Source organism: Ascidiella aspersa, chromosome 7 (genome assembly GCF_963924565.1).
Source record: "Ascidiella aspersa chromosome 7, kaAscAspe10.2, whole genome shotgun sequence".
Classification (NCBI taxonomy): domain Eukaryota; kingdom Metazoa; phylum Chordata; class Ascidiacea; order Phlebobranchia; family Ascidiidae; genus Ascidiella; species Ascidiella aspersa.
Genome location: NC_139453.1, coordinates 18,292,803 through 18,318,307, shown reverse-complemented (window position 1 = coordinate 18,318,307; position 25,505 = coordinate 18,292,803). Strand labels below are relative to the sequence as shown.

The 25,505-nt window shown below is 34.6% G+C and overlaps 1 protein-coding gene across 4 annotated transcripts in view; it reads left to right on the top strand.

The window, feature by feature from the left end:
* The window catches only part of LOC146138126 (uncharacterized), a 54,967-nt gene that overhangs the window by 6,181 nt on the left and 23,281 nt on the right, over positions 1-25,505 (top strand). For 2 of the 4 annotated variants that reach the window (XM_083393565.1, XM_083393569.1), the window contains 6 exons: positions 5,714-5,884; positions 7,256-7,344; positions 7,469-7,555; positions 11,667-11,792; positions 14,383-14,712; positions 23,492-23,532. In XM_083393565.1, the coding sequence (XP_083249691.1) occupies positions 5,714-5,884; positions 7,256-7,344; positions 7,469-7,555; positions 11,667-11,792; positions 14,383-14,712; positions 23,492-23,532 (844 nt within the window). The remainder of the gene's footprint in view (positions 1-5,713; positions 5,885-7,255; positions 7,345-7,468; positions 7,556-11,666; positions 11,793-14,382; positions 14,713-23,491; positions 23,533-25,505) is intronic. The other 2 variants (XM_083393568.1, XM_083393567.1) reach the window with 2 other exon arrangements.

The following is a 25,505-nucleotide window of genomic DNA, read 5'->3' as shown; positions in this document are numbered from 1 at the left end:
TCCCTATAATTAACACAATAATAATACGGTAATAAAAAAATACCACGCACAATATATATCAATATCATTTTGCTTAGGAGCATAATAGTTGGAGGTTGTAGTAAGACGTAATAAGAATATCAAACCCATACAGAAGTAGGTATCATTTTGAATGTTACGAATAACTCTTTATTCATTTTATTCATCTCAGTATTTTGTTTGATTTGATAATCTATGGAAATTTGGATGATATGTTGTGAATTGATGCTCCCAGGTGTTCATTTGTTAAAGTTGCACGCTGTTTTGATTTTATAAACTCTATTACAGAGAATAAAGATTCACAGCAATACGTCATGCTGAATACAGAAATGAGTTGTGAACTTTTTTTTAGTTCTAGGTATTTATTTCGTTTTTATTTTGTAGTGTATTTAAGCAGACTAAACTGAGCCAAAGTTTACTTTCTTAGCAATGAAATTGCATTGACTCGCTGTTAATTAACTCTTTAGATTCTTTGTTTAGTGTTACGTCATAAACAAAGTGCTGGTCTGAATTAAGAAAAGAAAAAGAGAGAAACCTTCATAAACGGCCATCTTGGTAGGCTTTTGTAAATTTTTTTGTAATTTTACAATTTGACTGGAAGAGCCACGGAAAACATGCCGGCGAGCCGCAGTTTCCCCACCCCTGGTCTATACTATCAGATCAGAGCGATATCGCTGTCAAGGGGTAGTATCGATTTTCATCCTATACAAGGGTAGTATTGGCGCCAAAAATTTTTGTTGACCAGTGTTATCAGTTTGGTAGGAAGCCATAGTTGCGGCATTTTGTTGTTTTTTGCTCAGCAGCAAACAAGTTTTTTTGACAAATCATTTTGAATGTTTGTCACTTGTCAGTAAAACCTCCCTGAAAGAAAGAAATCATAAGTAAGACAAATAAGAGTTATTTTAACACTGAAGGAGTGTTAGTGGTTGATAAAATTGCCAGAAAATAGCAATAAAGAACCAGAAACTGAAAATCAACTAGATGGGCTTGCGATCAGTAGTGTATCACGCAGGCAGGGGTTTGGGTATTCAGACCCCCCCTTTTTTGTAAGTGAGAACAGGCTTTTGTTTTTGTCAGGGTTTAACTCGCTGTCCGAAGCGGCAATATTTTTAATGTAATTAGCTCGATAGTGCGTCTTAAGCTAATGCGAAACCTAAATCAAACGTAAAACAACATTTTTTGTTTAGTCGACCGTAAATGCAGGATTTTTTTTCTCTTTCGTGATTCGTTCAGGTTGATTGATTAACAAGTATGTATTTAACAATTGACAATGCTAAGTCAAGCCTTCTTCTGTTTTTTTCTATAAACTAGAGTGAGTTATTATCGCATTTTATGTTCCTTGCTGTTCGCTGTCTACGCTAATATCTGATGTTTGTGTAACAACAGCACTATATAACCGAAGCAGATTCCCTTAAAAGGTGGTCGAAATGTGACTGTCGTGCACGCTTTAAAGTCGGCATTTTTATGACGTAATGATAGTTACAGCAAAATTATTCCCAAAAAGCATATTCTAAGACCACATGTTTAGTGTGCAATTTACACAACTTGTTTGCTCTAAACTTGACTAGTATTTTGGCTGACTTGGCACACAGTCGGCGCAGATGTTGCACTAATCAAGGTATAATAACCCCCAAGAAAAACAATTTTCGTTTAGTATTGCAGGTAGCAAAAGGCGCGCTTGTAATTTAGCGCTATTAGTCCTGTACAAGTAACTTGGGTAACTGCGCTGTTGATCAATCACACATATTTCACGTTCATGGCTTAGTTTTTCGCCTGAATTTAACTATTGCACACTAGCGGTTTCGCAGCTGGCGCCTGGCAGGAGTGTTGACGATGCAAGTGTTTGCTTTGCGCCTAAAGGTCGCTTATTGCTAGAACGACATAACATCACTTTTTTGGGCCAATACTGATACCCGATACCGGACGTTACCAATTTTTTTATAAACCTTGGAAATGTTAAAAACCTGAATTAACTAAAAACAAAATTCAAACTAGACGGGGGTGCGGTTGTTGGTTGTTGTATATTTTGTCAGGGGGTATATTTTCAGGGCTTAGTGTTTATTTTCAATTTTTACTTCATTTTAATTTTTTTTTTTTTTTTAATTTTTTTTTTCAATATTTTGTATTGTGTACTTTATATTATATATTTTGTTTTTCATTTTCCTTAATTTGTTTCTGCAAGCAAAAACAGATATGGGCCGAAAACTTCCCCACTTAAAATATGCCTTTGATGCGAAAGGGGTTCAAATATGGCGTAGAATTTGGGGAATGATCGAAGCATATATTTGATAAATAGATATTACGTAGATAATGCGTATGGCCATTTTATTACATTTTGACCAGCTTACGTGTTTGAAAATCAAATATTATCATTCTATTAAAGACTAAAAATGGTTTAACATCTATGGTTTGCTATACTTTTGCAAACTTTTACTCAGTAATTTTTTACCATGGCTTGTTCCGAGCAATCACTGTTAAAACAGGCTTTAAATCTGTGGTTTCAAACAATATGAAAAACACTATTATGTTCTCAATACGCAAACTATTAAATCGAAAGTTTTGCTAGATGTTTAGGCCTGATGTTGGTAGTATGCTGGTTGGAGCATGACAGGTGCTATGTTCTCAATACGCAAACTATTAAATCGAAAGTTTTGCTAGATGTTTAGGCCTGATGTTGGTAGTATGCTGGTTGGAGCATGACAGGTGCTAACAGAGAGGCGTAGACTGCCTCAAGATATCGCATTTCAACTTGCGGCGGTAAATACACCCTATTGACACTTAATTATTAGGCGAAGCTTATCGCGAAGTAATTGGTCGCCCGAAAAAAAGCTAACGCCGCATTGAAAGCAAGCATTATAAATGAGTCGCCGATATTCTGCTTTAAACATCTCTACTCGCAATGCTTCCCTCCGTTAATTGTACGGTGGGTGAAACTTTATTCACGGCCTTACCTCTTTGTGTATTACTGCGACAATACGATGAAATACGATTTGGAGAATATTGGAAAAATCGTATTTGGAGAATATTTGCTATTTGCACCTGTTCTGTATGTTACTCCAATCCAACATATCAACACACAATTATAAGTTGTGTATAATAATATAATAACTTATGGCTTTGAAGCGAAAGGGGTTCAAATATGGCGTAGATTATCAATAAAAATTTACGTAGATAATGCTTACGGCCATGTTATTACATTTCGGTCAGCTAGCATGTTTAAAAAGCCAATATTTTCATTCTCTCTAAATCAGGGGTTCCCAACCTGTGGTACGACGGTTTTCCAGGTGGCACGCGAGTACCTTCCGTTTTTTTCACAAAAACCTGGATTCACAACTTTATATTTTGTTGATCTGTTTTTTACAAAAAAAATTCCCTTCATTGTTACGTAATTATTCCTGTTGTATCGTACCATTACGATCTTCAAAATACAGCTCATAGCAATTGTCGACAAGGAGCACAGTTTCTTTGTAAAGCGTACAACGCTGTTTAACAGTGGGCGTTAATAATGTCAAACGATTGCTCTTGATAGATATCATCTACTGATTTATAGCTTTTTAAAAATACCATTGAATAATGCTAGTTGTAAGCTAAAAATAGGCACAAATATGATTCGATCAAAGTAGTTGTTCTACAACAGTGGTACTTAATAGGGGGCGCCAAGCAAATCTTAGGGGGGCGCAAGCTCTATTCCAATATTTAGCTTTTTATAATTTTTTATCAGTTCCATGTTGCTTTAGTTACTAAATCTGCTTGTATGCTGTCTTATGCATAACATCAAAATTACACATGTTTAGAAAAGTAACTGAAGAAACACAATCATAATTTTAGCGATTTAGCGATTTAACTTTGGGGCTGTGTTTATTCAGAACAGTATGATATGGTTGAAGAAGATCTAAGTTGTGCAGCATGCCATCCTCTCCACAAACTGTGTTTTGCCAATTTTAACAACAAAACTACAAAAAAATTGCAACTACGAACAACTTTTTGCGCATCACTAATTGGGGAAAACTCTGACTTTATTGCGCCAATTTGTAATGTTATTTGCAGTATATAGCCTTTGCATTGTGTGCCATCACCTCTTTTAAAACACGATTAACACAATGTTTTAATTTTTACAACATGTTTGTCAAAATTAGCTCGTTGAAATCCAATATTTCGAGCACGAGCAGCTTTTGTGTGTCTCGAAAATTAAGGTTTAGCCAATACAAACCAAATAAACGCAATTTCTTTCGCGCTTCACACTACAAATTTCCTTTATGATTGTTGTTCAATATCTAAGGGTGGCGCAAGGCACAGAACAATTAGAAAAAAGGTGAGAACCACTGTTATACAAGAAGTGGTACGCGTGGCGTTAGAAAACGTCCAAGTGGTACGGGATTGGTAAAAGGTTGGGAACCCCTGCTCTAAATGATTTAACGGCTATGGTTTGCTATACTTTTTCCAACTTTTACTGGGTAAATTTTTACCATGCCTTGGTCTGAGCAATCACTGTTAAAACAGAGTTTAAATCTGTAGTTTTGAGCAATATGCAAACACGTTTATGTGCCTAATAAGCCACGTTTTATATTGAAAGTTTTGCCAATTTAAATCCAATAAACGCAAGATTTATTTATTTATGACGCCATGTTATGACGTAGCTTTGTAACGTCGTCGTTAAGAATGTGTTAAACTCAAGCTTTTTGTTGTTGCGGCCTGTGTATAATTATATTTGTTTAGGCCTGGTGTTGATATGTTTGAATGGTACAACAATTACAACAGGTGCTAACAGAGATGTGTCCACTGCCTCAAGGATTCGCATTTAAATTTGCGGTGGTAAAATATTTTGTGTTGTAAGAGCAATAGGTTTTTTCACTTAGAGAGGCCTCTTTATGAAAGGCAAGTCGCATGCGCCTAGTTTTACTAGGCAAGCCACTTCGAACAAAAACGTTGCATGTGTAGGACAATGAGGCACAGCAGGAATGCCAGCAGCCACCTCGTCGCGTCGCGAGCTGAATAAAGCAAGTGAATGAAAGCATTCTGTATTGAAGTTTTTCTGCCGCTAGATAGTAGTAGATAGCTGTTATGAACTAAACCGATGACGTAACACTTTTGTTTTTGGCCCCCAATTGGAGGTGCCTAGGGGTGCAGCCTCATAAACCTCTACATAGCACCTTCATACCACTCTACGCCATGTCTGAAAATTTGAAAGTTCTACGATGTTCACTTTTTCTATAATGCTCTGGACAAACATCGGTCTGAAACATGCCATAGCAAACCATAGCAAACCATATGAAACCAAAAAAAAACAACGGCAAAAACAAGATATGTCCCGAAAATAAATTTTCGGTCCATATAATAACGTTTGAGTATACTTTTATTAATTATTGAAATAATATTTTGCATATTAACTTGTGATGCTAAAACCCAATTTTTTATCAAATAGTGGGTAAGTCGTTTGTTGTACAAGAAAAATGTTATTATATTTTTGCAATGAAATATCGGCCAAAGCATCGGCCTACAATTACCGATAACGATCTATCGGTAGAAGCCCAATTTTTGGCCGATAACAGATATATCCTCTATCTCTATATAAAACCGATAATAATAAAAAAGTGACAACATGTTAAACTGGTATGTAATGCGAAGTTAGGAAGTTGTATATTTTATTTTTTAACTGCTTTTTACTTGTTATTAATTACATAGTATCACTTTACAGTTTCCTGATCCTAAAGTTCTTCAAATTAATCTAACGGGATTTTTAAATGGAAAGAACTCTCGTCAGTTTTTGGGTGAAATGTGGCCATTGCTAACATCGGCCCAAGAAAATGTGACAGGAATTCCTGAAAGTTTTTTAAACCAAAAGAAAGAAGAAATTCGGCTGAGACAGGTAAGCTTATTTTAACCCAAGCCTATAATGCTGTGTAGACACTCAAAAATACCAGGCAATCCCTATTAATGTATTGTGTAAAATTTAATATGATTTGAACTTGTTGCAAAGCCTTTTTGCTTTATCTGGTAATGTACAGTGTTTTCTGTTTCAGATTAAATGTGCAGAACATATATCTTTTTATTAGTGCTTTTCAGCATAGTTATTTGCAACTTATTTTGTTTAAAAGGTGAAGTTTCTTCGTATGATCAGGCCAATTTAACATACAGCTTGTAATTAATAATGCAATAAAGTAGGATTTCTTGTATGATAAGCAACTGTAATAGTTATTTCTTTCACCAAATTGATTTTCTATTTATTATAAGAAAAAAATATATATCATTGCACTGAAATTCCTGATTTTGTGGGCCGATAATTCTTTATTACAGGCAAGTGAAAGCATTTACTCTATTTTGAAGTTTCTCACAACATAGTGTGTATAGTTTTCATATCTCCATATATGTATAATAGGGATGTTGAAAGTATCATGTGATTCTTATATAGGTTAAAATCGTCATCCGTCATTTAGATTGGGTTGCAGGGATGGCACAAAGTTTTAACCATCAAATACAGATGGCCCTCCGATTTGTATTTATGCTAGTGGCAAATTTAGATAAATGTCTATTATTGCTGTCAAATATTTATTTTTAGTGTTTGCATATGTTTCCATTTTAAGATTAGATTTCACACTTCACTCCTTCCCCAGTGAGATGGTCATGCATTAACAAATTTAGCAATACATCACTTAGGCTAAAAATCCCTACCCATTCAGTAAACAATCAAGTTAGTCTCTAACTGCAGTAAGAAAAATATTTATTTTGTTGCCTAAAAGGAGCATTTTGAGATGTGTGCATTTCACGGAAACGAACAAAAGGCCAGAGGCTCCAAATCGAATACTTTCTGTGTTAAAATGGTGAATAATGTGATAAACAGTCGCCTCACCTCATTGGCCTAAAAAATATTTTCAAAAAAATGTCTCAATGCTTTTCATCTTGCTGTACTGTTTGGATTGAATTGAAGATTATTTATCAACAATACTAATGATGGTTCTTATTGACCTTGTTTTATTTGTCAAATAACTAAAATCCAAATTCAAACTGTGTAATGCGCAATATGTCGTGAGAGACATCAAATATTTTTGTGCAATACTTGCTTAAACAATGTCCAAATTATTATTAAAATATTTTATATATATATACTATTTAGTGTCTGGGACTTTTTTACTGTAATGGTGGGCTTGATGAAAAGTATTTTTTTACCAAACAAAAAATTGGAATACATAGTTACAAGGATAGTCCTATTTATTTAAATAAGTCTTGTTTTTTCTTATAGATTGAAGCAGAAAAAACAGTTGTGATGAAACTAACTGAGAAACTTTCTCCTAAAGAAAACAACACAGAACAGCGAAAGAAGGAACAAAGGTTTCTTGAACCTTAAAAATTTTGCTATAGATGAAAATAAATATAAAATAAATTTTTTTAAACATGACTTCCTAGTTTTACTGGTGCCTCTAGTTATTTTATAAGATGCTTACATTATTTTAAGAAGTTATTCACATGATCATAGCCACTACAGGAACAGAAAATCAAGATCAAAATCACCTTTTCAACATTCAACAAGCAAAACTATGGAGTATGTTAATTATTTATTTTTTAAATAGATATCCAATAGAGAACAGACATTTATTGCTATTAAAAAAAATTCCATTTCCAACAAAAACACAGGGTAATATTTTAGACTAATTCTTAAATGTGTAATGAGGACGAAATGCTTTTTTAATTGGTCATGTATATCAGGGGTGAAAAACATATGTTTGACTGCGATTGACTGAAATACTTTCTAAAGACTCACAATCAACCAGTTTGCTAATAGAGTAGAGTCACAGGAACAAACATCCAAATGCAGATTTTTTTTAAGGTTTGGTTTGGGTGACCGCCAAGTAGTTTTAAGAGACCGCAAGTGTTTCATTTAAATACCAAAAAAGAGCCATATTTGCTTAAACGAATTATTTATTAGGCTACTGACAGTGCACAATCACAGAACAAATTTTCAGGTTCTGTCTCATGCAACAAAACAGATTCGCAATCCCGTTCCCATCCGCCAGCTTCCATTTCTTCGTTGTTTGCAGATTCCAACGCCTTCAATGCTCGCACTGTCACTGTTCGTCGGTCCTTTGTTTTGCACTTCTCAGCTATCTTTTGTGCATCCTCTTCAGTGAGCTGCTCCGGACCGTTCATCGAAATGTTGATTAGAGCATTCAGGGTGATACCTAGTAGCCTATTTCGTTGCTTGGTTTTAACACGACATAGAGTCGACAATCCTTGCTCTGGCCAGGTGGTTGCTAGAGGAATTGACAATGCAATGCAGCAAAGTCGAACAGCTCTGGAAACATTTGCTGGAATACGTTGTCTCGAGCAATTTTGCTGCAGACATCACCGGGATCTTGGCAGAACTCAAATTCTGGCATTGTCATTCTATCTTTCAACGTTTGATAGTCATTTAGTACTGTCAAGGTTTGTTCAGCAGGAACAATGTCAAATCTTTCTGATAAGCAGTGAAGGGGTATCAAGAGGAATCTCATTAGCATCAAAGATTTGAAAAGCAGAGAGTACCTCAGGCTCAGGGAATCGTTCTTCGAGATTACAGAGCAGTGCCTCACAGTATGTTTCTGTAGTGAATCGCAGCAGTTTAAAATCATCTTCAAGAAGTATATTTTGAGATCTTGGTAAAATTTTTGAAATCTTCTCCCGGTCAAGTTTTAGGCTGTTTAAAACCTGATCTGAATTGGCAATGCTCCTAATCTCTTTTTTGCATATTGAAAGTGCCGACTGCATGTGAGAAAAGTGAAAACTACCTTTTTGAAACAACAATGATAACTTGTTGAGATGGACCAAAGCAGCATTCAGCAAGTAAAGGGAGAAAAGAAAGCGTTTGGAGCAAATTAAATGAAGAATACCAACTGCTGTGCAATCTTTCTTCTCGGTTGCAAAATATTGGAGCGTAGCGTATTCATTGCGATAACAGCCTGACCATGAGATATCCAGCGAGTACGGCGGGCTTTAACTAATTTTCGCGCAGACGAATCAACATCAACAGTTTGCATTTCTTGTAGTTTTGCGGTCTTGAGTGATGAAATTGAAAAGTACTTCCACGTCTGGACTAAGCCACGTTCGCAATCCTGGATGTGTTGGAGCTCTTTTACTGTGTCCGTACATGCCAAGGCAAAGCGATGCGCATGGCAGTGCACTGTGTAGGTAATCGGATTTTGTTTGACGTACTGACGTACTGAACAAATGTAATATATTGCTGCAAAGTAGCAATATCGGTTGTCTCGTCGACCATGGTAGCCCAGCATAGGCTTTGCTTGACATTAGGAATGATGCGATCAGTCAGATGGTCGGAGATATGCAAAATAAACTCCGTCACTGCTGTTGAACTGGTATGTTGCAGGTCACGAAGCCGGTCATTGTGACCAATGCGGTCAACCAGTGTTTGCAAGGAAGCAACTTTTTGATTCGCTACTTCCTCTTTCAGTACCCAGTAAATTAGGTATACTCTCTCAGCCACTGTTTTGGTTTTATTTAATACACGATCTTGATGCTTTGTGTGAAGTAGCGAGACACGTTGGTTCTGTTCCGGTTTAACTGCTTGCTGGTGTTGCTCCGAGCTTAGATGCATTTCCAGACGAGAGGGGCGCTGAGGTCTGACAGGTACGCTGGTGTAAACATCAGCAAACGTCCCTCGGCCAGTGATAGCTATTGGATGCTTAGAGCAAAGCAAACATATTATGCCTCCGTCAGCATGGAGGGTGAACACGTTCATTCGTAGAGCATCATCAAATCCTTTCAGTTTAATCCACGATTGAAATATCTTGTTTGATGGTGCAGCTGGAACAGTCGTCGACGATGCAACAGGAAGAGTCGCCTGCTCTTGAACATTTTCAGCAGAATTGCGGTCATTCAGTTTCGGGGGTTAGAGCAGCAGTACGTGTTTTCGGTTTACCAGAAAAGAACTGCTTTATACTTCGATTGTTAGGTTTATCAGAGGATAAGCGTTTATGCTGCGACATTTTCACCTGAAATAACTCACAAAAACTTAAAATTTTTAAGTTAAAGTTGCAAGTCCAAAATGTAGTTGCAAGTCCAAAATTTGGGAAACCGCCGAAACGGTCCCCCAAAACACCTTAAAAAAAATACTGTCCAAATGCATGTTTTTTTCCCTTTAATCTGCTTGTACTGTAAATTCATTTACGATTTCAACTTACTATAAAGCAGTAATTTAAAGTTGAGTTTATTTTGCATTAAAAAACACAACAAAAATTTCCTGCATATAGTTATTATTTTTTTAAATGACAAACTACTCCATGTGTGCGAAAAAATTGTGGAGATTGCCCGGTCAATTTCAATTAACGTGTTGGCCACCCCTGCTGTAAATGATGTGTATCTAGCTTCAAAATAGCACTGAACTTGTTGTGTATGGCTTTCTTTTTTAGGAAAATACTGTTAGCATGTCAAATAGGAGCGCTGAGTTTGAGGTACCTAGGATGCTCCATACCCCATAGTGGAAACTTGGGGTGCTACACCCCCTAAAAACAATGATATATCTTGCTGTAAAATGCAGTCCACATAAATTTCAAAGAGACTATTAAGCATTATTTTCTGTGACTACCAGGACATTTTGGCTTTCATCTATTTTTATACATAGATCACTGTAAGATAATATGAATGTCTCTGTGGGCCACACCAACAGAACTAAGAAACAAAAACTGTTTAATATTCAATTATGTGTATTGTAGCTGTAGTGTGCCTAATTTACAATGTAGATATGCATACAGACGTTTTAGCAGTATTCAACTAAATAAATTAATGCTTTAAAGCAGAAAAATGCCACAATTTAGAAAAAAACCTTGCAAATGTAACGATTTTAACATTGCCAGAAGACAGCAAGATTTTTTTGTGTACTTTATGCTTTTAAACCTAGATAACTTTTTAAACCAACAAATCCACCCTTTTAAAGTCTCTGAGGCTGAACAAAATGGTCCAGAGAACACATGCAGCTTGAGAGATGCATGTTTGACAGCCATGGTAAACAAGCAGGAGGCCTTCAAAGACATTCAGTGAACTTTATAAATATTGGGTAATTGCAAAGATTTTAGGGATAAAGCAAAAATTCCACTGACAAAACACACAAAGTTGGTAAGAGTGTGTTGACTGCTGCTACTACGCAACAGTAAACATTTTAGGTTAAAAAAATAATTAGGCGGGGAAGAATTTGCCACTGCCAGTGAAAATCCAGCTAAAAAACTTTCAATTTGTAAACAGAAAGCCATTTACTTACCTCTTTCTAACACTGCTTACTTAGCGCTACATTGCTTTTCAAATAACAGCCCAATGGCACACTTAGACAAGTATTATTAACTTGGTTTTTGTTTGTGTGCTATTTGCTTTCATCATTAACTGCTCGAGCAATTTATCAAAAAAAATCCCCTAAATCAAAAAATAAAACAGTGCAAAACTAAAAAAACTTTTAGGAACTGACCTTTAGAACTTTTGAATAACATATTTATAAACCCATAGATTTGTTCGGATTTCTTTATGAAAAACAGAACCTTAGCGTAATAAAAATATTGGAATAATTTTTTTTGGTATTTTTTTTAAAATGCATAAATAAAATATTTATGTAATGTATCAGCTTGTGGAGTAATAACAAAGCAAAACTTTGATACATTTATACCTTTTAATAGTTTGTCTACATGGAACCATAACAAACTGGCTGTGGAATCCAAAAAAAAAATGAAAAGTGAAGAAATTTGTGAATCTCAACCTATCGCTGCCGTCAGTGGTACCAACACAACTGCTACAGTTGCCAGGTTTGTTTGTTGTATAATAGATTAGTGGTTTATAATATTTTTCAATGCGATCAACATTTTAGGAAAATATCAAAAACAAGAAACCTTAAGAAATTTAAAGTTATTGGCCAAACTCTTGCATAAATTTGCAAATTAAATTAGATCTATATACCAGTCTGGCAGAAACCTGCCAGCCTTCTGGTGACAAGCGTGTTTTGCCTAAATTCTTCGTTTTTTGGTCGCGCTCGTAAACTTAAAAGTTGTGCTCGCCTAAGGAATATATGAACATTTCCATGTTTCGGCGATAAACAAGAGTATTAATAAGTAAATTATAGAATGAAACGTTATGCAGAAGGCTCAAAAATTTTTGTGGCATTAAGTTATTAACAAACACATAAGGGGCATGTGAAGGTACAACCTGGGGGGTGCACATGTCTGCTTTTCTTACTCGAAAACTGTTGCATAGATAAGCTGTTTTCAGGTGAACGAAATCATGCAGGTTAAAACGAGATTGGAAAGCACGAAGAAAATATTCTTTGAATAATTAGGATTCGAAATAATGATATTTATAATGAAATTTAGTAAAAATTGTCACATGTCCAACATTACCTTTGGGATATATTTGTTGAAAACAGAGACACATAAAACTAGGAAAGCCACGCTAAAGTTCACGCGAAGCGCAACAATTTTTTTGTTTGCGTAATTAAAACAACCAAATATACTATACTTTATGCCTTAGGTTGAGAAGCATAGCCTTTTAATACATCCTTACCTAGTATGCCGATGCGACGTTACACCTGTACATTTAACAGGAATGGGGAATTCAACTCAAAATGGATGTACCGGTACTTGCCAAATCAAAATAAAACTGCCAACACATAACAATTGTGTGATCAAAATTGTGTACTTTTTAAAATAAAAAACAATCTATATGCTAAACACTGTTTTTTGTCTCACTAAACAACATGCTTCACACTACCGTAACTTTTTTCAAAATGGCACAACAAAATTAATTTCTGTCAATTGTAGTTTGTAATATTATAAAATATTTCCGCTTTTTAAAAATAGATGTAATTAATTATGTGTGGAAACAACCACAAAGTATTTTGTAAAATAGATTTTGGAAAAGAAAAACTTTTCAAAAAAATAAATTTAAAAAAAATAAATATATTTTCAAAAAAATTTTGTTTTTACTTTTTTTTTTGCACCAATTTCTTCGGTTTTCTGGCTAATTCCGACATAGTCGCCAAGTCGCTAGCTTTCTGCCAAACTGCTATATACCTTGAAGGCAGGAAGGTGTCTGCACAATGCATGACATTTTTTTAGTTAATTATGGTTAGATTTCAACACTTTTTTATTTAGAGGAGGCTTGATATTTTGATCAAATTTGAGATTATTTTGGTAAACAAATTTACAGCAACAGTTCTATGACAGCATAAAAGCATTGTTTAAGTTTGAATCAAAGAGAAAAAACATATAGCGCTTTAATCTTGGTAAGCTTGAAGAGGTGTTGTTTGTGATAAGATAAACAGCTGTAGTAGATTCTCGCTAAATGCCTAAAAATTGCATTTGTTTAGTTGGAAAAAGGTTTTAGAGATTGCCATGTTACTTTTGCTGCTGTTGGATTCAAATCGGTTAAACAAACCAGCATCTAATATTTGTGTAAGGCACAGAATTTTTTTTACATTAACTCAGTTAAAAGAGGCAAATGATATATTTTGGAGGACATTGCCCCATGCCTCCCTGTTTTCAAGATTCCTTATGATATAGTACAAGTCATATAGTAAAATTTTTATAAAATCCCTTCAATGTGATTATATATTTTTTGATCCCGTATTACCAAATGGGATGAAACTGATTTGCAGACGAATTGCTATTACAGACCTTATTCAATAAGCAAAAAAAACACTAAAAACCCTCAATAAAACATCTCAGCACCTGTATATGTTAATTGCCATGTTAATACAATAATTCATATTTTATAAGTATTTAAAAAATTCATAGGTAGTCCTTGTCTTAAAAAAGCAAAAGCGTGTGTTGAGATAAAAAACAATTTAAGTTGAACAGTTGAAAGCCAGTGGTTCTCAAACATTTTTCTTGCCATGACTTTGGAAATTACAATGGAATAACAACGCACTAAGCTACTGGATTTTCTTTCAGTTTTATACCATTTTTGAAAATCATTAGCAGATTTTTTCGCAACAATAACTTTAAATGCATTGTTTAGGAAAGAATAATATTTGCTAGCATTTTAATACCAAAATTGTGTTTTTAAACGCCCTTCTAACATAAATTACGCCCCAGTGCGTCACGATACATAGTTTAACAAACCTCAAAACCTCTTGGAAGCTTGTTTCTTGAGTATTTTTTTTGTTGACAAATTGTAACATTTTTTGCAACTATAATAATGCTATATTATGTCAAGCATGAAGCTTACAATTTTATTATTATTATTCATTTTTAACTTTTGTTTTAAACTTGTATATAATTTTGAATAGATTCTTAAATTTTGGTTGATTTTTAAGTGCCCAACTTTGGGTTCCAACTCATATGTTGGAAAACACTAAAAAATGACCTGGTTGCAATTTTATAGCATTCCATTTTTGTGCAGTTTGGCAGCATTTAAAACTACATCCATATGTGATAAATCCGAAGAAAATCTAAATCATTCTGCAACAACATCTAATAAAGAAGGCATTTTAACACATTCAACCTCTGATCATGGAAGTAAATTGAAAGCTCAAAATCAATCGGGTTCAAGATCTCACAACAATTCAAGATTTGAAATTAGGCCAAAAAGTAGGTCGTATTCACCTAGACACAGATCGAATACCTCACGAAGCAGAAGGTCTGGGTCAAAGTCAAGAAAATCAAGAAGAAGGCATTCCAGATCAAGATCATCTGACCGTAGACAACGCCACAAATTAATGCAGCACCAGAGGTAGTTAGATAGCTTATATAATTATTTATATTACTTCATGCTACCTCTTAAATGCCGTTCTGATACCTTCACCACTTTCCAAATAAAATTCAATAAGCTTATTTTATCCCAGAGATGTGCAACACTGTTTGTTAATGGCTAAAGTTTAAGAGAAATGAGAGAAATCGTTAATGCAGGCCAAATTACTTTTATAAGAAAATGTCATACTGTATGTTTTTCAGGGCTGTGCCAATAATTCACTAAATGCCTGCTAAAAAGATGAGTTTATGTGTCGAGTAATACATAATTTTTAGTATTGTATATTTTTATGCCTAAAAATGCAAACAAAAATGTGTCTTACATTCTGGGGAAAGCCCATGAATAGTTCAATCTGTTTCTTTTAAATGAACAACAGTTTTTATGATGTAACTCTAAACGTTGCTATTAATAACTTTGAAGTTTATTGCAAGGCAGGTATTTTGCTAAATTGTGTCATTCAAAATAATGCTAATTAGTAATTTGGACGAAATCGCACATATGGTAAAAATGACAACAAAACTTTTTAAAGACAACTGATTTCTGCATTGTAAAACAGCTCTCAGCTTGGCAAAGAGGCGTAACAATATATGTCTTTAAGAATTTATTTCTAACCAATTTCCATTCGCGAACAAAATTAACAAACATGATACCTGTAAAAATGTCACACTGCATGGTTATTTATAGCAGGGATCCGCAATTACTTTTTGGCGCGACCCCTAATTACTAGCACCGAGGTCTCACGACCCAAATTCTTCCAGATGATTTTAACAAAATAGCTTTGCTAAAAAAACACTTTAATATAATAACTCTTATTCAGCGATATGTTTTGATTGTTTGGTTTAAATTGGCAAACTGTTTAATAATAAGGAGACGTGACGTATTTGTAAACCGAAATGCGACATGTTAACACAAGGTTGTTAAACACCCTGCTTTGTCCAGGCTAACTCAATGCCACAAGCGCAACCAGCCTGCATCTGCTTTCAGTTACCAAAACTTTTCATTTAAAAAGATGGACGACCCTTGACCAGACGAAAAATATATTTCCGCAAACATAAAGATTCGCATAAAGCGTTTTATAATAGCTTGTTTATATCGTTAAAGTTCAGTAAAAACTGCATCCCTGTAACCTGGTTAAGAACTTTATGTTGGCAAACATTTTAATATGAGTAGAGACATTAATGCTCATTACATACCGTGTTTAGGCTACCAAAATAAAATTATTTATCTTATTGAAGTTTTGAAAATTTTAATTTTAAGAGAACAACGTGCCCACAACGCTTTGGTTACAGAAAACGGGCTAAAAAGAGTTTTAAAAAAAACAAACATAGGAAGTAAACCTAGATTCCGGCTCAGCAGATCAGTTTGGTGTGGTAATGGCTATAACAGTGTTGGATTGCGAGCGCTTTTTCCCATAGCCTGGATTGAACAAAGGTCTCACAATATTTTACGGGTCTTGGTGTATATATTTCCCTTGACAAGTCTAGTCGCGCTCAAAGTAAGACGGCTCTTCATGAAAACAATTAAAAAAACTTACCAAATATAGGCCGCTTTTAAATTATATTAAGGCTTTCGCGACCAAACTTAATGGTCCCACAACCCAAATTTGGGTCGCGACCCCATACTTGCGGACCCCTGATTTATAGAAAAGTGTTTTAAAGAACTATTTTTGTGATATATTAAAACAAACAAAAGCCTAAAAAAGCACTACTCTTTTCAGTATTTTTACTCTATCATGTGCTTTGCTGGCAGAAAACTAACCTAATGTAGAGCAAGCTATTAAGTTTAGGTTGGTGCTCCACAACACCTTATTTAAGACCCTTAGAAGGGACTAACCCTAAAATGGCATACCAGTGGACATTCATGGCACTCGGAAATTAAAACTCTAAAATTAAATTTGTCATTGTCTGGTTAACTTGTCTGTCAGAACATTACCTATGTAAGCGTAGATGGTGATAATTACTACACAATTGCTTGTATTTTTACAATTAAATTACATTTAAAAGCAAACCTGTTTATATGTTTTCTGGGCCTTGCCTTAATTTGAAGCTTGTAGACCATTGTTTTATCTTTTAATTTGAAAATATTAGTTTTTTGCGATTATACATAATATAGGTGACTATTAGACCTAATCTTTGTTATTAAAAGTGATGTGTTTCTTAACTGATTTGTACCATTCAATGTATGTTATTTGTTAACCAAAAAAAACTTTTCAGTTTAACTTTGCTGCGTCGTTATAAGGGTTATTGTCTGGGTTGGTAATTCAAGGTTTTTGGATAATTTCCAAATACGGATTCCAACAAATATTAAGAAGCTAAATAATTAACAAATGCAGCATTTTTTATGGGATTACAGAAGTTCAGCATAAAGCTTTTCAGCATGGTTTATTGGTTTAACCAGGGTTTTTAGAACATGTAGTCGGCGAACTGATAGTTTCCCTTAAAGGCTTAAAGGATCACCACCCGATACGTTTTACAGCGATAAAATTACAGCAATGGTTTTGGTTTTCTGCTTTTCTGCACCGATTTGGTAAGTGCAGTTAATGTAGGCCTACTCATCACCCCTTAGACCAGTGGTTCTCAACCTTTTTGTTCTCGCAACCCCTTTTAAGTTTTCGATAAATTGCGCGACCCCCAATTATAGTGCATAATAAATAAACTTAAGTATATAAAACTAATTTTAAAACTAGCAAAATTGGAATAGGGATAATAAAGCTTTCCGTAAATTATATTTCCTTCTTCCAAAACTGCAGCACCAAATCTTTATTACCGGAATTCTGTGGGTGTTTGGAAAACGCTATGTAAAAAGTTATGATACCGCTGAAAAGTAGAAATACTTTGCCTGTAACCTATTGTAAACCTAACACATATTATTGTAAGTTATTATTGTAAGCTAAATTTTATTTGGAACTGAAGCGCCCTATACTACACCTGACGCTTTTGTGCTGCTCAGGATTATTGTAAAAATACGCATCAAAATCGCGCAAAGCACGAACTATTTTTTTTGGAGGCCTCGTGAGCCCGTGGTTTTACTTCATCCCACAATGTTTCAAATAAATATGGCCAAATTAGGACAGAAAGCTTACTGTCCTAATGATTACAAACCGTCGGACACAACAGGTAAAATTAGGACATTTATCGTTTTGGTCCGAATTTTAGGCCAACTGGCAACCCTGGTTGAGCGTCCATTTATCTTTATTAGACATTGTTTGACTGAAGCAAGGCCTGATTCATTAATTGAAAATTGTAATGGTGACGTCATAAACGCGACAGGTTCACTGCAGCAAAATCCACACAAAGACAAATGTTAGACTGGCGGTTGCTTTTTTTTCCTTCTATACTGCTAAACTTTTAGTTCATATTGCCTGATTCTTTTACTATTTTCTTTTTAAAATGCTACACGACGACCCCCCCAGACAACCCCTTGCGACCAGGTTGAGAACAACTGCCTTAGACACTTTTGCACAACCCACAGATTTGCCAGTCCTAATTAAAACAGTATAGTGTTATTTAATGAAGAACTGTTTTTTTATATTTGTTCTTTCATGAAAATGATTACAGACAAATGTGTCATTAAAAATCTGTGGTGGGTCACTTCGCGACCTGCGGGACAGTGGTCGCCATCCCTGGCATAGTGTATGAAGCCTTTCAATTAAAACAATAACTAAATTAAGTTTTATTAAAAAACCTATATTTTGGCTGCAAAGTATCTTGTTTGAAACATATATTTAGAATGCTTATATTTTTTATAATAATTAATTATTGCATCTAAATCAGTGCTTTTTTCTATTGCAACCTACTTGTGTAATTTCCTCGAGACTTGCACCCCATCAGATGTGAAATAAGTATTATGCCAATTCAGTATTATCAATTTCATATCAGTTAGACTAGCATTTTCTAACCTTTTTTCAAATTGACCAGGAAGAAAAAATGTAAACCAGTAAAATCTCCTGACTCCAGCCTCTTCTGATATGTTCGAATAATTTACTGAAGTCACTACAATGTGATGTATGCACAAAACATTGTTTTTTTTGCTCAGTGTTGTAGGCCTTGTATGCCACCTCAGATAGTTGCTGTGGTTAACTGCTTAATAGTCCTAGGGAGAACAAACAACCAAAAGCATGCATGGAGATAAAAAGCTACTCAATTGGATGTTTTTACGCCTATGTAACAGCTGACAACTAGATATATAGTTTAGGTAGTAGGTAGCCAAGTTTCATTACTAAATGTGTAAAAACTTAATTAACAACAGAAATAGGTGATTTGGGACAGTCAGTTAAAATAAACAGCATTAAAAAAGGTTGTTTCTGTTATCAAAGCTCGATCATAAATTAATATTTAGGGAAATTTATGGTAAACAGGGTGTCACAAATAGGGATGTTCAAATTGGAATCTAATGGGATTCTAAAATATTATGTTTCGACAGAATATTAAATCCTAGTATTTTTTTATTTATTATTTTCTTTTGTTTGGGGGAGGAATAGTCATTATTAGTGCGATTAATTTTTGACTTGTCAAAAAGAGTCTATCTAAATGTTGTAAAAATTTGCACATAACGTCAAATTTTGTCAAAATCGATTAAAAATGAACATAAATTGATTACAAAATTAAAAAAATTTAAATCAGAATTTTGAAATTGTTGTTCAGTTAATAGTTTATCATAAAAAAAATAGTTTTTAATTATATTTAACGACATTCTACCTGTTTTATATCTTTATAAGAGCAATATATGATATACACGAGCTGGCAGAATTAACCACCCAGGCCTAGTTTATTGCATTAGGTTCACCTTGAACTTCGTTTTTGCTTTAGATAAGTGTGTATCTCTGATTTAGGCAAATGTATTGAACATATATTTTACCTTATATTTCAACTGTTTACACAACATTTTTCTAAAATAACCAGCATGTTGCCTTTCTTTGGTATTTTTATAGTTGTTTGTGTTTTTGAAATGACAAAAAATGTAACTATGCATTCCCAAGAGTTTTGCATAAAACCAAAAAAACAACTCAATTGTGTTTCACTGTTAGTCAGTAAAACATCAAAACCGTGTGGTTGACGACGTCAAGACACTAATGCAGTACTTCGAACAACAATATGTTGTTTAAACCAATGGATTTCTGATATGTCAAAATTTGTAAAAAAAAATAGATTTTTAGGTCAAAATTTGTCATAATTTTACTTTTTTAGGTCATAAAATAATTGTCCTAGTTATAAAATACCCTATAAGGCTTAAAGCAGGGGCGGGCAACCTTTTTAACACAAAGGCCAGTTAGGAAATTTAATGCTTACAAGAGGGCCACACATCAAATAAACACTAATTCATATTTTCAGCTTTTACTAGAAAAACACAAGTACAAGCGAATATGAAATATCATAGCAGACACACATGTGGATGTTCAAATAAGTTAGTGAGAAGGCTGATGCTGGATATTTTGAACCAACTTGTTAATGTTTGGTTCCATGCTAGATGTGCATAGACGCAAATTATCAAGCAGGTGATGGTCAGTAAGATTACTTCTCAGCTTGTTTTTCACGAGTTTCATCTTCGAAAACGATTGCTCACAGGAATACGTACTTGAAAACATGCATACTAACGCATTACTGCCACTCTTCGAGCATAACCATCCAGGCTCTCATTACTGCCATCAAAGACACTTTTTAAAGTGGGAAAATGGTCAATTTTGTGTTCAAGCAAGCTTTGTTCATAGAGTTGAAGATCTCTCTCAGATGTTCGAAGGTTTTTGAACAATTCATGCACCAACTTGTTTTTCCCTTGCAGCTGGACATTTAATTTAGCCAATGCTCCTGAAATATCATTTAGAAATGCAAAATCTATTAGCCAACCAGAATCAGATAGCTGTGGCACTTCCTTTCCTTTCAAGTTCATAAACATATTGATCTCATCTTTTAATAGCCAGAAGCGGAGCAACGTTGAGGCTCTGCTAAGCCAACGGACTTCTGTGAAGTATATAACATCCCCATGCTCGCTCTCAAGGTGAGCCAAAAACTCCTGAAATTCTCGGTGATTTAATCCTCGGGAACGGATGTAGTTTACTGTTTTTATTACTACTGAGGTAACATGTTCCATTTCTATTACCTTAGCACTCAAGTTTTCCTGGTGTATAATGCAATGCACTGCAATAATATCTGGTTTTAGCTCCCGAACTTTAACAATTAAGCCATTGTGACAGCCAACCATTGATGGTGTACCATCTGTGGCAACTGAAATACATTTACCGAAGTCATTAATCCCAATTTTTTGTAAGGATGGTTGGAGGCCTTTAAATATATCAATTCCTCTAGTTGTGCCTTTAATCGTGTATAAATCAACCAGTTCTTCAAGCACATTGAAATCCTTGTCCACAGTTCGAATAAAGACAGCTAGTTGAGCTGTGTCTCTGATATCTGTGCTCTCGTCCAATGCGAGTGAATAGTATTCTAAGTCTTTCATTTTTACCTTTATTTGATATTCTATATCTGAAGACATGTCCTCAACTCGTCTGACTACAGTGCGACATGACAGAGATACTTCTGTCACACTTCTCACAATTTGTGGACACTTAGTATCTCACCATCTGAAAATGGCTTTTGGTGTTTGCTGAGAATCCTTGCTATCTTGAAGCTCAAAGCAGTATTAGCAAAATCAGTCTCAGATATTCTGGTTAATACTTGCTGTTGTGCTTGCAGATTCCTGATTAACTTGTCTGAAAGCTGTCTTTTCTCCTCTATGGTGTACTTTCCATACTTTTCATTGTGATTTCTTTCAAAATGTCTTTTAATGTTGTACTCCTTGATTTGAGCTATTGAATTCCGGCAGATTAAGCATATTGCTTGGCTATTTACTGAAATGAATAAGTATTTACCAATCCATTCATCATTAAATTTTCTGCACTCTTTTGCAATAGTTCTTTTTCTTTTGGTAGCCATAATAACCGTATGTAGCAATTGACTGGTCAGTAGCCTACTTGGGTCAAGGCAAATTCACACAGACTGGAGGAGCTGCAGTGGTGCCAGGTTGTTTCACAAAAAAAAGTCTAAAGGAAATTAGCACAAAACGAAATACGCAAATTAGCATAAAAAACAAGCCTAAAAACAAACAAGATTACATTGTACTGACTATAATGAGCTACTAGGCTGCAACTACGGCAGTTTTGTCAGTGCTGTCTACTTGTGAATTCGGAAATAACTGGCTACAATTCCAAATTTAATTAGCAGCCCTAATTTAAAACCAGCTGTTAACATAATATCTCAGTCATTATGCACGACAAAAGTCGTACCAGACAAGTGTAATTGTTGCAAAACAATTATTTATCATCAATGTGACACATGTAAAACTTTATGTATAAAGATTGTTTTGTAATAGATGCTTCCCATTCGAGTTCAACTGCATTAGTGTAGCGGTGTAGCCTATGGGTTACATCGCACTTTAAAGTTTATACAGGAAACATTGCACTTCAAACAGGAAACTAGAAGAGCAAAAGTTCCATCATTGGTGCACACTCAAATTAGCTTATTTAGGGAAAAATATCTGGAAGAAGGTGAAGGGCCGCACAAAAAATGGCAAAGGGCCGCTGGCTTACAGTGACAGCAATTATTCGCGAAAAAGTGTTTTCTGTTTATATTGTATGGTTTCGCACATTTTTGGTTATCTGATTGAGGAGGTAACAAGCCGTATTGAGCATAAAAAGAGTATCCTGTTACTCAATATAATGGGAAATTTTAGGCAAATTTTAAAATTGTTTTAATTAAGTTGTAAGAGCACTGAACAAACAGATGCTGTGGAATTTTAGTTCAGCTAAAAGAAAAAGGCCAAGTAAAACAACATGTGAATCGAACCTGATTTAAAGTATGTGCTATCGCCAATGTTTTGCCCAGGGCTGCCAAACCATTATTATCTTTTTCGGCCCAAGGGAGTGTATTCAGAACCACTCAAATAAATAATTCTTTTCAGTAATGCTTTAATTTAATGGACACAAATGTGACCTAACAAAACATGCCATACCTCTAAATACAGAAAGTGTTTTAGTAAAAAGAAATCTGTCATTGTTGTACCAAGGCTTATTTTACACATTTTTATAACAACTACCCTTTGACATATATCAGTTGAGAAACATTTGCTTCTAATTTTTCAAAAAAACATATAAAAAACGGATAGTAACTGTGTCGCATAGCAGTTGTGTGTTATTGAAAAGAAACAAAACACAACTCTAAGTAAACTGACCCCTATTGTTGTACGTAAACAAATTACTAAAGCTTTTTTAATTACCAACTTCGGTTTAACTGTTACCTACACATAAAAATTGATTTAATTTAATTAAAATACAACATAACATAACGTCAAACAAAAACTACTGTCATACAATTTAACATTTATTTAAAGTAGGTTTTTCAAGCTAGAGCATTGTTTTAATCTTAAAGATGTCGCACAGTGATTTCATTCGAAACTTATCTGCAGTAATAAAATACGTTCAGGTGTAATTATTCCTTGAATGTATGTTTAAACTGATTATCCTAATAGCTTGCACTATTTTTTATCTGCAGTTAAATTTTGTGATTATTTTATAGACAAATAAATAAAAACTAATGAAAAACGTTTACGAAGAGCGTCACAAAATTTGAAAACCCCAGATTAAAATTATTCAAATGTAGTAAACTGAGGGCGATGGACCATGGTGTGGCTTGTGGTGTGTATGTTGCACACTTACACTTTAAGCAATGCATAACAACTAGAAAACATTTAAAAACTTTGCAAACTTTTTTAGAGAAAGGTCCAACTCTCCTTGGCATCAAGCTTCAAAATATGGTGAGTTACATAGAATTATTTAAATTACTTCTAATATTGCCAAAAAATACTCTTGCTTTACTCCAACCAATAAACAAGCCAGACATAGATATATATATGCAAAGGTGACAAGTAGGGATGTTCAAAGTAGAATATTGAATCCAATTCTGTTGTTTATTTTGGGTAATTGGAACCGATATAATTTAATGTTTTACCATGGATTGTTGCGCCTAATTGTACAAACGCGTGTGGTTTTTACAGTGCTTGCTTTAAATGTAACCTGGTAGTGCAGTGTCAGCATTTTTTCCGGCGGCCAATTACCGCGTCTCGCGATAACGTTCCTCTAATAATTAAGTGTCAATCAAGCGTTATTGGGCGAGCGACTAACATGTAATGTCTGGTGTGGAGTTCGCAATTTCCCTAAATGCGTTAAGTTGCAAAAGTAACATAACGTTGTAAAACGCGCTGGCCGTCCACAAAATGCGCTATAGGGTAACTTAAGGTCAACTTTAGGCCAATATTCAGCGAGGTTATGCAGTTAAGGGCAGTGTAATTGTCAAGAATTCGTTAAGTCAATAGTAACTTTGTATTCTTTGCAGTACATTATTTGACTGCATAACAGATCATGTTAGTAAAAAAATAAGCCCTAAGACCCAACAATGCTTGAAAAAACAGGACCGAATTAATTAAGACACTGTGTGCAGTGTTTTGCATTGTACTGTTTCGGCAACAACCTGGACAGTGACATATTACAGTTTACAGAACTGCTTCAAATGACAATTGTTAAGAATGTTAAACATATGGGAGATTTTTTTTATTATAATGTACAAATGTTAGAAAATTGTTTGGACCATTTATGGCTGTGATTGTGGGCCCTGTAGGGCAGATTAAGATTAATCCCTTCCCCAAACAAAATCGAGGTTAAATAATTTAATAAAAATGTGCTAGGATTCGCTATTCTGGATTCGTTATTCTAGATTCTAAACCTATTATTCTAGAATACCTTGGGATTCTACTTTGAACATCCCTAGTGACAAGCAAATTTTATATATGGCATATAAAGACAACAATTTATTTACAACTCAATCGAACCCTTTTCGACACAAATTATATTCAGATATTTATTGATAAAATGTGATACATCGTTATAATTGGATACATGGCGAAAAAACTCTGTGCTTGATTCGGTAAGCCTAGCATTTGGCTCTTAAGAATATTTAGCACACATAAAATTCTGGCCTCCGCATCGCTATTAGTGCTGTCAGTCGCATTACTGGGGATATTAGTGTGTTAGTGGAAGTTTTTGGGTTCCTTCGATGCAAGGAGGTTTAGAAATGTGTCGTCTGTATGTTTGAATGAAGGCTCCCGAGATTTAGTCCTTGCTGATGATCTTCATAGTCAGCAGGCCGTCTCATTTAGCTTGAAATTTCTTCAGTAAATCAACGGGATTCTTCAATAAAATTCACTAGACACTGAAATCGGTTGATTCACTGAAATCGGTTGAAGCAAAGAGATGGCATCACTTAATCTTGTGCTGTGAAGTTCAACACAGTGTTTGTGTAGTCCAGGGGTTCTCAACCAGTGGGCCATGGCTGAAAAACGTCAAAGTATATCCAAATAAACGGGCACATTATTTTGTTCGTGACAGTGTCACTACAGGAATTACTTCACATAGTATTAACATTGCAAGTATAAATAGATAAATTTCCAAAATAGCTTCTTCTGGGATACAAATTAAACTGGTCAACAAATTTTAACTTTTTTTTTCTAAACATAATTGCGAGTATTTCATCTTGGATGTATTTTTTGCGCTGATTTCGAATATACCTTTAGTTTTTCTCTAGCATATCACATTTAAAAAAGATTGTCATATTTAAATTTCAGAAAAACGCATTGAAAACAACGCACAGCTGTGATAAATGGCCTTTTAAAATGTCTGACATAAAACTTTTTTATACACATAACTCAAGTCATCACCATAGAACTTCTATGAT